This window comes from Procambarus clarkii, chromosome 29 (assembly GCF_040958095.1).
Source record: "Procambarus clarkii isolate CNS0578487 chromosome 29, FALCON_Pclarkii_2.0, whole genome shotgun sequence".
NCBI classification, from domain to species: Eukaryota; Metazoa; Arthropoda; class Malacostraca; order Decapoda; family Cambaridae; genus Procambarus; species Procambarus clarkii.
In genome coordinates, this window is record NC_091178.1 from 6,524,562 (window position 1) to 6,539,849 (window position 15,288).

The 15,288-nt window shown below is 33.5% G+C and overlaps 1 protein-coding gene across 29 annotated transcripts in view; it reads left to right on the forward strand.

The window, feature by feature from the left end:
- The window catches only part of LOC138349576 (electroneutral sodium bicarbonate exchanger 1-like), a 287,070-nt gene that overhangs the window by 245,048 nt on the left and 26,734 nt on the right, over nt 1-15,288 (forward strand). For 26 of the 29 annotated variants that reach the window (XM_069333338.1, XM_069333316.1, XM_069333339.1 and 23 more), the window contains one exon: nt 4,477-4,582. The exons of 1 other annotated variant lie outside the window; for it this stretch is intronic. In XM_069333338.1, coding sequence (XP_069189439.1) covers nt 4,477-4,582 — 106 coding nt within the window. Of the gene's footprint in view, nt 1-4,476; nt 4,951-15,288 lie in introns of those variants that run through there. 2 more of the 29 variants (XM_069333345.1, XM_069333346.1) reach the window with 1 other exon arrangement.

A 15,288-nucleotide genomic window follows, 5' to 3' on the forward strand; every position in this document is an offset into this window, starting at 1 on the left:
GAGATTTCAACTTTATCCCCAGTATTTCCCATTCCCCAGTTCTTGCTATTAATTGGTATTCAAAGGTAAGGCCATGAACCCCTATTGGAATTAATAATTAAGGAGATTAATATCATAACCATTTTAAGAATGTTATTTATGGCACTTCCCCTGACCTAATCTCTGACCATCAATGGTCACATTGGTGACCACAATGAAAAAAAAAATAGCCAAAATTTTGAAAAATGTGGTGTGGTGGAAATTACTTTAATGTTCCAGATTTCATGACAACCCTTTCCAAAATCAGAATTTTTTCCTACACCTTCAAATTTTGTAGGAGAGATACAGTGGGCAGATTAGGTTCATTATTCAAGGTTGTTTTATATGGAGGTCTGGATGGATGGGGATTTTGGCCATGTTTTCACAACTCTTGCTAATCTCTTGACTGCACAAAGTCTGACAGTCCCCCAACATTTCCGCCACTACATACAGAAATCACAATTGCGTGATGCATCAAATGAACAAATCCACAAGGATTTGTTCATGTGACAAGGATTCATTTGACAATCCAAAAGGATGTTCATTTGATGCATCATGCAATTGTGATTTCTGTGTGCAATGAAGTAAGGGTGAAGAGGGAGAACGATCTATTGATATAGCTCGAGTGCATGGGGGGGAGTTGTGTAAAACCCTGGTTTGTGCCTCGGAGAGGCTGCAGGATCCAGTAAGTTCAGTAGAACTTCAGTTTCAACTCCTTTTGACCATATCGTAGCTCAGTCGATTAAGGCAGTGTCTGGGATGCTCTCCGACGCAGGTTCGAATCCTCGTCACGGCCCATGTGGATTTGTTCATTTCCACCACTAGTCAAGAAAAAGGAGGCCTTCAGTAATTCCTTGATTCCTGCTGGTGCTCAGCTGAACCCTATGAAATCCATTTAGACTATAGTTTCAAGAAAGAGAATGCAAGACTCTTTGGTAGACGAAAGCAAAAAAAAAAAAATTAAAAACTTCATGGTATTCCCTGAATGTCAATTAATCTCATCTCCAAGGCCAGCACTCCAACCAGCCACATCTAAAACCCACAGGCAATCCAGCTTGGACAGCCACATCATAGATGGAGCAGCTACTATATGTCTTAATATTGCACCAACATAATGTGAGATTATTCATCTCATAGCAGTGATGGCTCCCCGTGCAAGTGATTGTCCATTAGTATACCCCATTTCTGCAAAAGGCACGTGTCTCAAACTGCAAACCCTCTGAATTGCAGTGGCTCTCCTCCTCGCTACACCAGTCCACAATGTATATAAGTGTAAAGTATTTGCAGGAAGGCAGAGGCAGACAAATGCAGCCAGCATGGCCTGACGCCAAAGCACATGGGGCTGGCACTCAATGCGCAGTGAAGGCAGTGACATTATCAAGAGTAACTTTACCACAGCTGGGTGTCCAGAAGAGAAAAAGAGCCTGGTTTCCTAATGTTCCACATTTCTGCCATCTCACTGGCTTCCCTGATGGAACTATAATGCACCCCACTTTGAAGAATGGTAGGCGATTAGTGCAGAACTACACGTGTATTATCCTTGATTGATACCTACATGGAATTTATTATTGGCCATGCAGATGACACTGCCACATGTAGGCACTCAGCCAAGCTCCATAAGTACAGAGAAATGGACCATACAAGTGCATATGTGGGAGCCTCACAAGGCTACACCAAGTGTTATATATTTTCTTATATGAGGCAAAGGGTCTGAACTAATACAACCAGAGATAGTATACGTTTAAAAAATATTTATATATACATTTAATGTTGGGAAGGGATATGAGAAGAAATTCTCCTCAGTTATGTTTGGAATGAACACTACTCTCAACAGATGTCAGGTACCACATGCACAGGTCACTAAGAATTGATTCTCAGTATGTGAGTAAGCGATATCATACATTCTCAGCCTCCGATATACTTGCTTGAAGTACTGGAATTGTTTCTCAATTGTATGGATATACTAATCCCTTACACTTGGGGCTAAGGCATAGGTATTTTATCAAGTAACAACTTTTACACTGCATTAGGACAACCTAGGTTCTTGGCAGCCAGTCGGATTCCTAAGAATCAGTTTGTAGTGAATTCCAGTTACAGTCGAGTATGTAAAATTTGAAATCATCGGTTGTGAACCCTTTGGGATATTGTTTTCAGATTGTACAGACCTGTTTCCCTCCATGTTGGCATAAGTTTGTAATATAATTATATGTTAAATGTTTATTATTTAACTTTATTTATTTGCAATTTTTTGCTATATATATATAAACGTGTCACAAATCATCAGTAAATCTATTTTTATTTAGCAAGAAGTCAATTATGTGGAGTATGCACAGGAGGGGAAAAGATGAGTGCAATATTTTTTTAATTTTAAACTTTTTGGTCATTGTAATAAAAAAAAGTTTTGAAGTTTATGGAATTTTGTTCATATTTTCATAAGTATTAAATATAATATTGTTAAATCCTTTCAGATTTTGGGTATACAGTATTATTAATTTTGGATCTTTGGATATTAGATGCTCGACTGTATAGGTGATCTTGGGGGAACATTCAGGTTAAAATTATATATGAAGACTTTTACCCACAGGTTATACTGTACTATGTCTTAAGCTCTTTTTCAACTAGCACTAGGCTGACTGAAGCCTTGAGATGAGGCAAAACATGCTGGGAAAGTCTTCTAAGTGGTGTCTATTATATAACTTCGGATTTGCACAAAATTATCATAAACTGCACATATAGAGTTCAGTATTGTGATAGTTTCTGGGTAATTCATGACTGATGAAACCAGCTTATCATGCATTTAGTTTTATACAGTTTTTATGTAAATATATACAATACAACTTCTAATAAACATTGAGAGGTTATATACAATTTATTTAAATTAATGCCTAAAAATTGCTTAGTCAAAAACTTTGATTTTATTGGAGCACTTAATGGATCGTAATGAACTCACTTGGTGCTTACCTAGGAAACCAGAATTACTTATCATGTTCAAGGGGAGTTTGAATCTTGTTGTAGAGATACTATTGAGAACATGATCAGGTATTAGATCTCAGAAGGAAAGAGCACCTATCAGCAAATATACAGGTGATCTACTGATACAGGTAAGCATTAAATATGACCCTTTTAAACTCTTATAAATCTTTTACTTTTGTTCTAAAATTAGGAGAAATGTGGTATTACCATCACGTGCATTCGGCAAAATACGGAATTAATATATAATGTTGGATTCGTGTTGCTGGTATCACACATTCTGCTAATTATGCTGGATTGTTACTATATTTACAAACCAGTCTTGAACAGTAAATCACTAACCACAGCCTGGTACTTGTGCATGCATACCTGGCCTGTGAGCCACTACTTGATGTATGGCTCATAAATTGAATAGAATGTGTTTTGCATGTATTTGTTTGCTTTGTTGATGCTTAATTTGTATTATTATGGGTATATTTGCTTTCTTGATGTTCCCTAATTTTGTATGTTATGTTTGCTTTGTGTAGTCTTGAATAATCATTTCTGAGAGAGAATGTTTCTAAGTGTTCTCTCTTTAACACCATTAACAACACTGCTCACACTTGAGAAAGAGTTGTACACAATGTTCTGATATTTCCAACAAGAATTTGCCTTTAAATTTCTTAGTGTTAAGTTGTCATTTTATTTATTTTCTTTAGTTATTGTAAAAGTGTGCTGACTCCTAAGGTATAATAATGTAAGCAAGTACAGTACTATTAATAGGGATTAAAGAGTAAAATAGACATGATTGCACAATTCACATCTTGGTACCAAACTTTCATTACAATAAAAACAAAATTACATACAATCAGTAAACAGTTTCCCATTATTGTACTATGAAAGCTTCTATGTTGACCTGCCAGTGCTGGAACACCTCTTGTTTCTCTCTCTCTCTTTTTTTTTTTTTTTTTTTTTACAATCTTTTTGTTTGCCAATATTTGATATGTGTAATAAGTGAAATTTGCATGATTATTCTTTGTTGAGATCATTTCATAGTAAACTTTATTTTTTTTTATTTGTAAACTCACATGAAAATAGAAAAGAGAATATATAAGATTGCTATAGCTCATACCGTAGTTTCATTGTTGATATATAAAATATGGCTCTAATATTAAAGTGCCCTTTGTACAGTATATAAAATTAAACTGCTATTAAATTTCCTTCTTGTTGGTGAGTTTCTAATTCTTTGTGTATTCTTAATTTTCAGTTAACTCAATAATTCTTATCATTTTTTTGTGTGATACTAAATTGCATAAAGATATGCAACCCTTAACTGCTGTTGTAAATGTTAAAGATGCCTGTATACAAATCATGTGTAACCTCTACCCTCACCTGTCAATCATAATTCATGACTTAATTTGAAAAAGTACTTACAAGACAGAAATGTTGGATATTTTTAATCAGTTTACTTGGCATATAAGTGAGACTTATTGGTGGTGTCTCCCACAGCACTAAGAAACGTGGTAACAAGAGGGATGCTCTAAATGAAGATGAGAAAAAGAGGCTGAGCATGATGGCAGAAGAGGATGAAGAGGACGAAGGGATAACAATTAAGGTGATAAAGTCATAAGTTGTGACAGAATCAGCTAACTTTCAGTCTTAGTAAGGCATGACCAGCTTTGCGGAGGCCACTGGCATCTAGGTGCAAAGCTGGTGCGGTTGGGTTTAATACAAAACTTACATTTCTGATACTTGAATAAAGACTGAGCCTTTGAAAACATTTTGAAGGCTTGTGTTGGCTGATCTAGTCACAAGTGCAGTTGTAAAACACATGACTGAGGAATGGCATGGCTGTTGTAAGAATAGAATAAATTAACCAGACCCTTATGATTAGAAAATATATAAATTATATATATATATATATATATATATATATATATATATATATATATATATATATATATATATAATATACTGTATATATTTCATTCAGCTGTATCATTAGAGCCTCAAACTCATGACCACTAGAGGGGAAGACAGGGGCTCTACCAACCTAAGTACAAATACCCACAATAAGAGAGCGTACCAAAAACACACAACTTGTATCCAACGGAGACTTTCAACCTCTTCTGGGGTATCACTTGAGTCTGGTGATATTAGGTGATTCATGTGCCATTCATATAAATTGCAAACCACAATAAACATGGAAATAGCATTTCATTTATTCCAATGGTGCAGGTGAATGAAATATTATTTCCATGTTTATTTTGGTGTGCAATTTATATAACTGGCCAGTGGATCACCTAATACCACCAGACTCAAATGATACACCCAGGAAAGGTTGAAAGTTCCAATTGGATATGAGTTGTATGTGTCTGGGACCCTCTCTTATTGTGGGTATTCGTCGTTAGGTGGTCGGTAGAACTCCTGTCTTCTACTCTGGTAGTCGTGAGTTCAAGGGTCCGATAGTGCAGGTGGATGAGATGTTATTTTATTCACCTGCACCATAGGTGAATGAAATATAATAGGAAAGCACATATATATACATGGCTACTTTCTAATGCATCAAAGGAAGTCAAAAGATGCATAAGGAAGATTTCCATACTGTAGCTTTATGTAGAATCAGAGGTCATACATTTATGATAGTAAAGACAAGTGCTACAGAGATGTGAAAAAGTGTTTCTTGTCAAAGAGAACTGCTGGATGTGGTAGTATGGTCTGAAAGGCATAGAGAACTTGGTAAATGTGATTAATGTACAGTTGAATTTGGGACATCATGAGCTGCAGCTCTGTTAAGTAAAACCACAAATAGGTAATCACTACTAAATTATTCTAAGACATTTTACTTTTACAGCCAGCCAGCCAGCCATGCCATTTTCAGTTTGATGATGTGTATGTTCACTGCTTGTACAGACAAATTATTATTTATGTTCCTTCAAACCAGGAGAACTGAGGATTAATTAAGACTTGGACTTTATCATAAAGTTTCCATTAAGGATTACATCTGACAATACATATTTATTTAATACTTATTTATCATCGAATTACTAATGTTTATTTATATTGTGTGTAACTTTTTAAATTTGTTAAACAAATTTGGCTCCTGGTTTTGAATTTAGAGAGAGGTGCAATACATATGTTGCTCTTAATGTACTGTTGTTCACTCTGCTTTCCTTATTTATGTTAGAACATTGTTCTGCCCATTGTTCACTGATGTTACAGCGTTGTTCTGCCCATCATTCATTGATGTTACAACGTTGTTCTGCCCGTCATTCTCTGGGCAGCTGAATAACATGAGACATCTCTGACAAAATTCATATAACCTTGTAAGTCATTTAAAATTAATATGAATGAACAATTATTATAGTCAAACTTACTAACAACCATTAAGGTTATGAACAAAGACTGGAGAGTTCTCCATCAGTCTGACTTTCACCATAAGGGAAAGAGAACTTCCATGCATGTGTTTCCACAATCACCTGATATAGTAATTGAAATATGTGCTTGCTATTTATTGTTGTAATATCATTTTGACATATTATGTTATCACTTAACATTAAGTTTAACAAAAGACAAAATATGAATATAACCTGATATGTGAACAGTTAAAAATAATGTCCATTTTGTAGATCCTGTGCTAAGTTGTGATAGTATTTTTATGGTATAAGTAGAGCATAATGCTTTTGTGAAGTTATGCAGTATTAAGACAAAATAATTATACATAGCAGATTGCAATTAAAAATACTTTGCAATGTGTATATATATATATATATATATATATATATATACACACATACATACATATATACATACTGTATATAGTGTATTAGTATATTTTGGTAGCAGTCTTTCTTTTAAACATATTGCGTTGAAAACGACAGAAAGATTTTAATTCATGATTCTGGCACGAATCTTCTCGATATTCCTTATATTTTTCTTCACTGAAGCAGGAAGTTGAAAAATTAACTCTTCAAAGTTTATTTTTACTTTTAATTTGGGTCTGATGCCTAGTGATGCATTTTGTAAGGGCTCTCCTCACATTCTCAAAGACAAATTCTAATGTGCTTAGCGCCTGGTTATATTCTTTTATGGTGAGGTGGTTAGGTGACATATGGATGAACGATATTACATGGGGCGATATTAATAAGGTATTAAATGTACAGTATCAACATAAGAGTGTGACATGTTAGCAACTTATGTTCTTCTGGTTACTTCAATTCCTGTTGCAGGGTCATTCGGTCCAGCTTCTGCGTTGGCCCGGGGTTTTAAGGTGGGTAGAATGTAATTGTGTATTAGCTGGTTATTGATTAATTCAATATTTAATCATTGATTCAATATTCAATCAATATTTATTGAAATCAATATTCAATCAATAACCAGCTAATACACAATTACACTCTACTCACTTCAAGACACTGGGCCAACGCAGAAGCTGGACCGAATGACCCTGTAACAGGAATGGAAGTAGCCAGAAGAACATAAGCTACCAGCATGTCACACTCTATGTTGATATATTTAATAACTTATTAATATCGCCCCATGTAATATCGTTCATCCATATGTCACCTAACCACCTCACCATAAAAGAATATAACCAGGTGCTAAGCACAGTAGAATTTGTCTTTGAGAATATGAGGAGAAACCTTACAAAATGCATCACTAGGCATCAGACCCAAATTAAAAGTAAAAATGAACTTTGAAGAGATAATTTTTCAACTTCCTGCTTCAGTGAAGAAAAACAAGGAATATCGAGAAGATTCGTGCCAGAATCATAAATTTAAAACCTGTCGTTTTCAACTAAATATATATATCTACCTATATACGGTCTGTGTGTGTGTGTAAATCACAAAGAAATTAACACAATCCTTCCTTCGTGGTCTGACACTGTCATTCATATATATATATATGCATGCATGCATGCATACATACATACATACATACATACATACATACATACATACATACATACATACATACATACATACATACATACATACATACATATGCTGTACATACATACTTACCATATTTGCCAGCGTAAAAGACACATTCTCACGTAAGCTGCAACCCTATTTTACAAGGATATTTTGTGGAAAAAGCTATTTTAGTATGTTTCATCATACATTTATTGAAAGATATTTTAAAGTGGTTTTTCAACCCCAACTCTTACCTCCTCAATTTTCTGGATGTGTTGCTGCATCAGGCCACCAGGGCAGCACTCACGGTGGTGGCGCACCATCGCTGCACTCTGGTTTTGTTGTCATTCACTCATTACAGATGACTGACAGGCAGATGAAAGTCTAACATACCTTTCAAATTTTTAGGAGCATTTTTCATTTAGATAATGAATAAATGTTTCTTAAAGGTAACACAGTCATTAAATAATGTATGACATATAGCAGGCGTAGGTTATATATGCTGGGTAAGGAACTGAGCCAATGTGAGCTTCCTTCATAACTGCCGACCTATCATTAGCAATTTTTCGTAAGTTTGTGATAACAGACTTATTGGTTTATTTTCAATATTTTATTATTAGCAACGATATTTGTGTCTAGCAAACTTGCCCAGTATGCTTGTCCGTCTCTCTAGCCTATGGCACTTGGTCTCCCAGTCGTAATACGGCCACATTAGATGCAGGTCATTTTATTTTTACATTTAAAATAAAAAAGCACATCTTATACGCCGGCAAATACGGTGTGTGTTTGTGTGTATGTATATATATATTTATATATTTATATATATATATATATATATATATATATATATATATATATATATATATATATATATATATATATATATATATATATATATATATATATATATATTATTTATATATATATATATTCCTCACGTGGCACAGTTGAAGTCCCCATGGTAAAACACCTGCCCGACGCTTTACGAGCACTTTGACCTGGGTTCCTATCCTGGCCAGGGAGGATTGACTGGGCACTAATCCTTAACTGTGGTATCTGTTCACCTAGCAGTGAATAGGCATCTGGTTGTTAAATGATTTGGCGGCTCTTCTGGGGAAAATGAAGATTAAGAACCTGCCCAAAATACTATGCGTGCTAATGGCTTTACAAGAATGTAAAAACTCTTGTATAAATATATATATATATATATATATATATATATATATATATATATATATATATATATATATATATATATATATATATATATATATATATATGTATATATATATATGTGTGTGTATATATGAGTGAGTAAGAGAGACAATTACACACCACAGTTAGCCCATGATCTGTTCAATGAATAACTTGCGATAAGCTTTGTTAATTTACAATGGGAAAGGCAGTAAGGTGTTTTAGAGATCTTCAAATTAAGTTTTTCCACCTTTTTATGGTTTCCTAAACAATACAGTAGAGTACTCACTTCTCAGCTATAAATACCCCAGGACTGTACTGTACTGTATAATGAGAACTTAACATTTATCAATGCTGTAGATAGCATTGATTTTCTTGGTTTATTTTAAACTATTGTAAAAGGTTTAGTTGGCAGTGGTGCTGACTGGTAGCGAGTCATGAGGATTGCCTTCATCCACTCTCACTTGCTTGTGAATGGGGAAGTCTCCCATTCCCATTTGATTGTATATATTTTAGTAAATAAAATGATGTGGACTACTCTGCCATTTTGTCCACTAGATTTTTTAGGGAACCAAAGAAAATTTAAAATCCTTTGTGAATTCCAAAATTGAATTTTTATATACCATATGCAAACTCTCCATAGACAACTCTTGGGTTATTCTATGACCTCATCTTCCTTGTTCACTTTAAAGACAGAAGTACGGGTGGGCAGCAGATTCCCCTCTCTCGAGACATTTTACATTTCTAATTGTTACTAAATTTAACACAGAATTTGAGTTATCAGCAGGACCATCTTTAGGTTCAACGTTGGAGAAGACTTTCAAGGAATCGTCATGTAAAAATGTTATCCTATAGTGAATAAACACAATATAATTGTCAAAGTAACAAGTTCACATAGTGTTTGGGCACACAGCTGAGCCGGGGTGAGACATGGGAGCTGCGGAATAGTGCTTGAGAAAAACATAGGGGCAGCAACATTCATAATATATATACAAAAAAATTGAACTGTGAAATATGACAGTTAATGTACAGCATATGTGAATCTGCACTCACACTAAAAAAAATTGATGTTCACAAACCAAATTGAATGCTGTATCTGCAAATCTGCATTCTCTGAATCTGCTCAGATTAAGGGCTGACTGTGTATACTATATGTATGTTTGTATGTATGTATGTATATGTATATATGTATGTATGTATATATATATATATATATATATATATATATATATATATATATATATATATATATATATATATATATATATATATACATATATATATATATATATATATATATATATATATATATATATATATATATATATATATATATATATATATATATATATATATATATATATATATATATATTTATTATATGCTAAGTAATAAACCACACTAATCTATTTGACACCAAGTTTTGGAGTTGGAAGTATTATTGCTTAAACATGAACAGTGTTGTATGGTATTCACATGATCCAATTACAGTGAATTGAATTGAGGATTACTGTACAGTATTTGTAAAATAATGCAATTACACAAGCAAGAGGGCATTATTCACAAAATAATCCAATTACTGCAAGGTAAGATGATATTCTTACTGCAAGACAAGTCAGTGTGTGTATGCACATGCAAAAATGTAAAATCAATTTACTGAAAACAATTTATTAGGAAAGCCTTTGGCAATGATCATTGTGGATAATGCAGTAGAGTGTTTTTATATACATATATATACACATAAATACATGCATACATAAATACACAATAAAATATGAAGATGAGATCCTGAGATTTTCTCAGAGGTTTCATTAATTTCATCATTAACCTCACCTCACCTGAACTATTTTGCTTCCCAGATTGCAATATTATTAGAAGATAACAATGGCAGCTCATTTTTAACTATAACTTTTGATAGTAAAATATATTTTATTTTATGCTGGAACAAAACAAGTTGGATCAAATGTCAGAATCCCCCTTTAAGCACCATATTGTATTTAAAAATAATCAAAATAATAATCAAAATTTGATTATTATTTAAATGATAATCAAAATTATCAAACAGACTACCGTGGATAATAACATTTCATTCACTTGGGCACTAGGAGTCTCAAACCACCGACCAAGGAGTGGGAGACAGACTTAGCAATATTAACTGTACCATAGATAGCCTTAATGTTGCTAAATGTCATTCATGATAGTAGATCAATATGAAAAGTTAGCCACTCCTGGGGTCACGGGCTCTTGGGTTAGGTCACCCATTCCTGGGGTGACATGGTTATGTCAATCACTCCTTGGGTCATGGGCTCTATGGTTAGGTAAACCACTCCTAGGGTTACAGGCTCTATGGTTAGGTCTACCACTCCGGGGATCACATGGTTATGTCAACCACTCCTAGGGTCACGGGCTTTATGGCTAGGTCAACCACACCTTGGGTTACAAACTCTAGAGTTAGGTCAACACTCCTAGAGTCACAGGTTCTAGGGCTACAGCAACCACTCCTAGGGTAATAGGTTCTAGGGTTAGGTTAGTCACTCCTGGGGTCACAAGTCTAAGTCAGCCATTTTTGGGATGATCTAAAAAAAAAGAATACGGTACAGCATTTCTTCGCAATTTTTTTTTTTTTTTTTTAAAGTTTGATTTATTGGTTAACTGACTTAAATTTATCACCATTTGAATCTACAATAATTTTGTACTGACTCCTCAAATGTACTTTGATTTAATTTAGTGCATTGTATAAGTTAATAATCTTCCTAGACTTCTGTAATTTTTTAATTAATTTCATGCTATTCTTTTAATGATAATAAACAGTGAGAGCTAAGAGGTGTACACTGCAGTGTGACTATCACTGAATAAGCAAGACTGTTCCATCCTCAATGGGAGTTCTGTTAGTTTGTTTATGATGATTTTGATTTTAAAGGATATACATACTGGACAGCAGTTACAAATTCCTAAAGAAAACAGTATTTTTTATGGATTTTATTAATAATTTTAGCTATGGTATTATAATATTGTTTGCTTACAAATTTTGAAAGCTGGATGATAACCCATTGCACGTAAGCACATCATTTCACACAACAAATCCATGTTTATTGTGGGGAAATTTGTTTAAATAAAATCATAAACATAGATGACAGATTCTTAAGATATAAAAATATACATAAATGTTGTATTAATGTTACTGTATATAGAATACAGAATGGGATTTGTGGTTACTTTGACCACCTGACATTTAATCTACTGTTGTTGTTCCTTTAGCTGTCATACCACAGATGACTTTGTTAAACTGTCAGGACAGTTATAACTTAATGTTGATCTTACACTTATTAATATTTCTAGGTATTATTAATTTTACTATAATGAAATAAGATTTTAAGTATATACAGTGCCAACAATTATAAAAGAACTTGTTTTACTAGTACAGTATTACAAATAGAACAAGGAATTATATATAAAATAGAGGTGAGATAAATATTGGCACAAGTGCTATACTATCATTAATCATAGATAGTGTTTGTTTCACTTATGTATTCCTAATGATCTAATGGTAAATTTTAAAGGCATATTGTTTGCCTTGATTGTGAGTAGGATCATTGATAGCAATCAGAAATGCTCATTAGACTTTTAAATGAGTTTTCTGATTACTTAAAGTTCATAGTTGTTGATCTTGTCATTTTCTGGTGGATGTGAAAATGTAAATTTATCACTTGAATATCATGAACATGAGATTATTTAATGATAGGTGGCTGATCATTTCTTCAGAACAAGTTATAACATATGTTGAGTTCAAATAATTGAAATCATGACTTGGTTTAATTTTGGCCATAATTCTTAGCAGCTCCATAATTATTGTTATTGAAGTTTACTATTTATCCTCCTTGAAATAAGCTGCAAAATCAGGTTCTTCTTCAAGCATTTTTACTTGTAGCTAAAAGTATATTTTAATGTATATTTAAATAGCTTTAATTTGTGTCCAAGCAGTAGACTTGCTTGCCTTGGTCACCTGTGGAAGCACTAATATGGGAGAAATGAAGGGTTGCCCTATTTATTTTTATTATTGCATTCTGTATATTACTGTTTAGTTACAGTGATATTATTGCACTAGTTGGTGGTCCAGCACATATCTTTCACACTTGATATTAGCCTTCAAATGTAGATATTTTTGCTTGTGCATACTCTACTATATTCTTTTTCTGTCATTTCCCTTTACTTTAAAACATTTTTCTTACACTTGGTCAGCATATTGGTGCTTCAAACATTCTTTTATCTTATTACAAGCAAGCAGCAACTTCATCATTTAAGTGGTAGCCTAAAGAAACATACATGTTATTATCATTACTACTGGGTGGGGTGTAAAACACTTGCAAGTGTATAGATGGTCAGCAAACTATGATGTTGAAGGGCATTTTGCATATGCCACAATACTATGACTGTGGGAAGGTACATTTATATTTGTGTAGGTGCTAGGGCTTTTCGGTTTTGATTGTACATATAATTATTATTTGGCACTATAGTACACATAAATTTGTTTTAACTTTATTTTTATTGTATAATTTCATTTTCTCTTATGTTTTACATTTTAATTCATTACAAATATCATTCATTCCATTTTACATTTTGTCTGCTGTAGACCCTTCAATATTCGTCCCCAATAATGTATACAGAATATGGACAGTGTTAAATAAACCACCAAATTACTTTATTTTTTCTTAGTTTTACCTCCAGATCTGTATATGTTTTCTTAATGACTATGACAATTTAAATCAGATTTTTAGAAAGTTGCTTTTATAGCATACGTTATTATGAGTATCAACTCTTAAAAAAAAAGAAGGCATCTGGTATCAAATTGCAGTTAGGGCTTTTTTGCCAAATTCATGGATATCTCCAGTCTTTTAAAAACATTTAAGTGTTATAGACTTTTTTAACAATTATTGCTTGTGTTTATTGAGAATAGCTGGAATTGGATTTGCTTTGCCAAACTGAACAATTTATAAATAATAAAGCGTTGTATTAATAATTATGCAATAAATAATTGTAATTATGCAAGAAAGCATAATTTTCTGGTATTTATACGTAAAGAAAATTGATACAAAAATATAATTTATTAACATTTCTGATGTCCCAAGTAAAATATAGCTTTTGTCAAGTATATTTTATGTTTAATGTTTTGTTTTTCTTACATTATTTCTGAGTTTACTATCAACTTTATTTTACAATGTTGTGCTAAAGTGAGCGTCACGTAACTGGTAGCCCGTGGCTATTAATAATAGCCTCATCCCGATGCCTGAGTGCTGCCGACGTCCATTCTATACTGGTGGGTAGCTTTTAATTATTTTTTTTTCTTTAGTGCGTGGTATACTTCTGGTCAGTGATACCATGTACATTGCTCCCTCTGGTCACTGGTACCATGTACATTGCTCCCTCTGGTCACTGGTACCATGTACATTGCTCCTTCTGGTCACTGGTACCATGTACATTGCTCCTCCTGGTCACTGGTACCATGTACATTGCTCCTCCTGGTCACTGGTACCATGTACATTGCTCCTTCTGGTCACTGGTACCATGTACATTGCTCCTCCTGGTCACTGGTACCATGTACATTGCTCCTTCTGGTCACTGGTACCATGTACATTGCTCCTTCTGGTCATTGGTACCATGTACATTGCTCCTCCTTGTCACTGGTACCATGTACATTGCTCCTCCTGGTCACTGGTACCATGTACATTGCTCCTCCTGGTCACTGGTACCATGTACATTGCTCCTTCTGTTTTGTAATGCCATATACATTGCTTTTCCTTGTCACTGGCACCACTAGCTTAGCCAGGTTCTGAAGTCAGGGGACGCGAGCACATTAAAAAAAGCACCATGACACATGCCAAATAATTTTAAATCCATTATAAATGTTATTTTGTATTTAAAATAAAAAACAAGAAAGATACAGTTTTAAAGAAAGGACATAACTATTGTTTTGTATTTAAAATAAAAGCAATAACAAATTCTTACAGTATGCTCATAAGCCTATATTGTATTTAAAATGAAGCCACAATATAAACTTGTGTGTTTATGTATTTAATTATTTTAAATTGTCAACATAAGAGAAAAACAAAGCAAAGCAATATAAAAGTATGAAGCAACTACAACAGTCTCTTTTGTCTAGGCTGCATTATTACAAAGTTACAGTATCTATTACTTTATTATAATCCAACTTAGT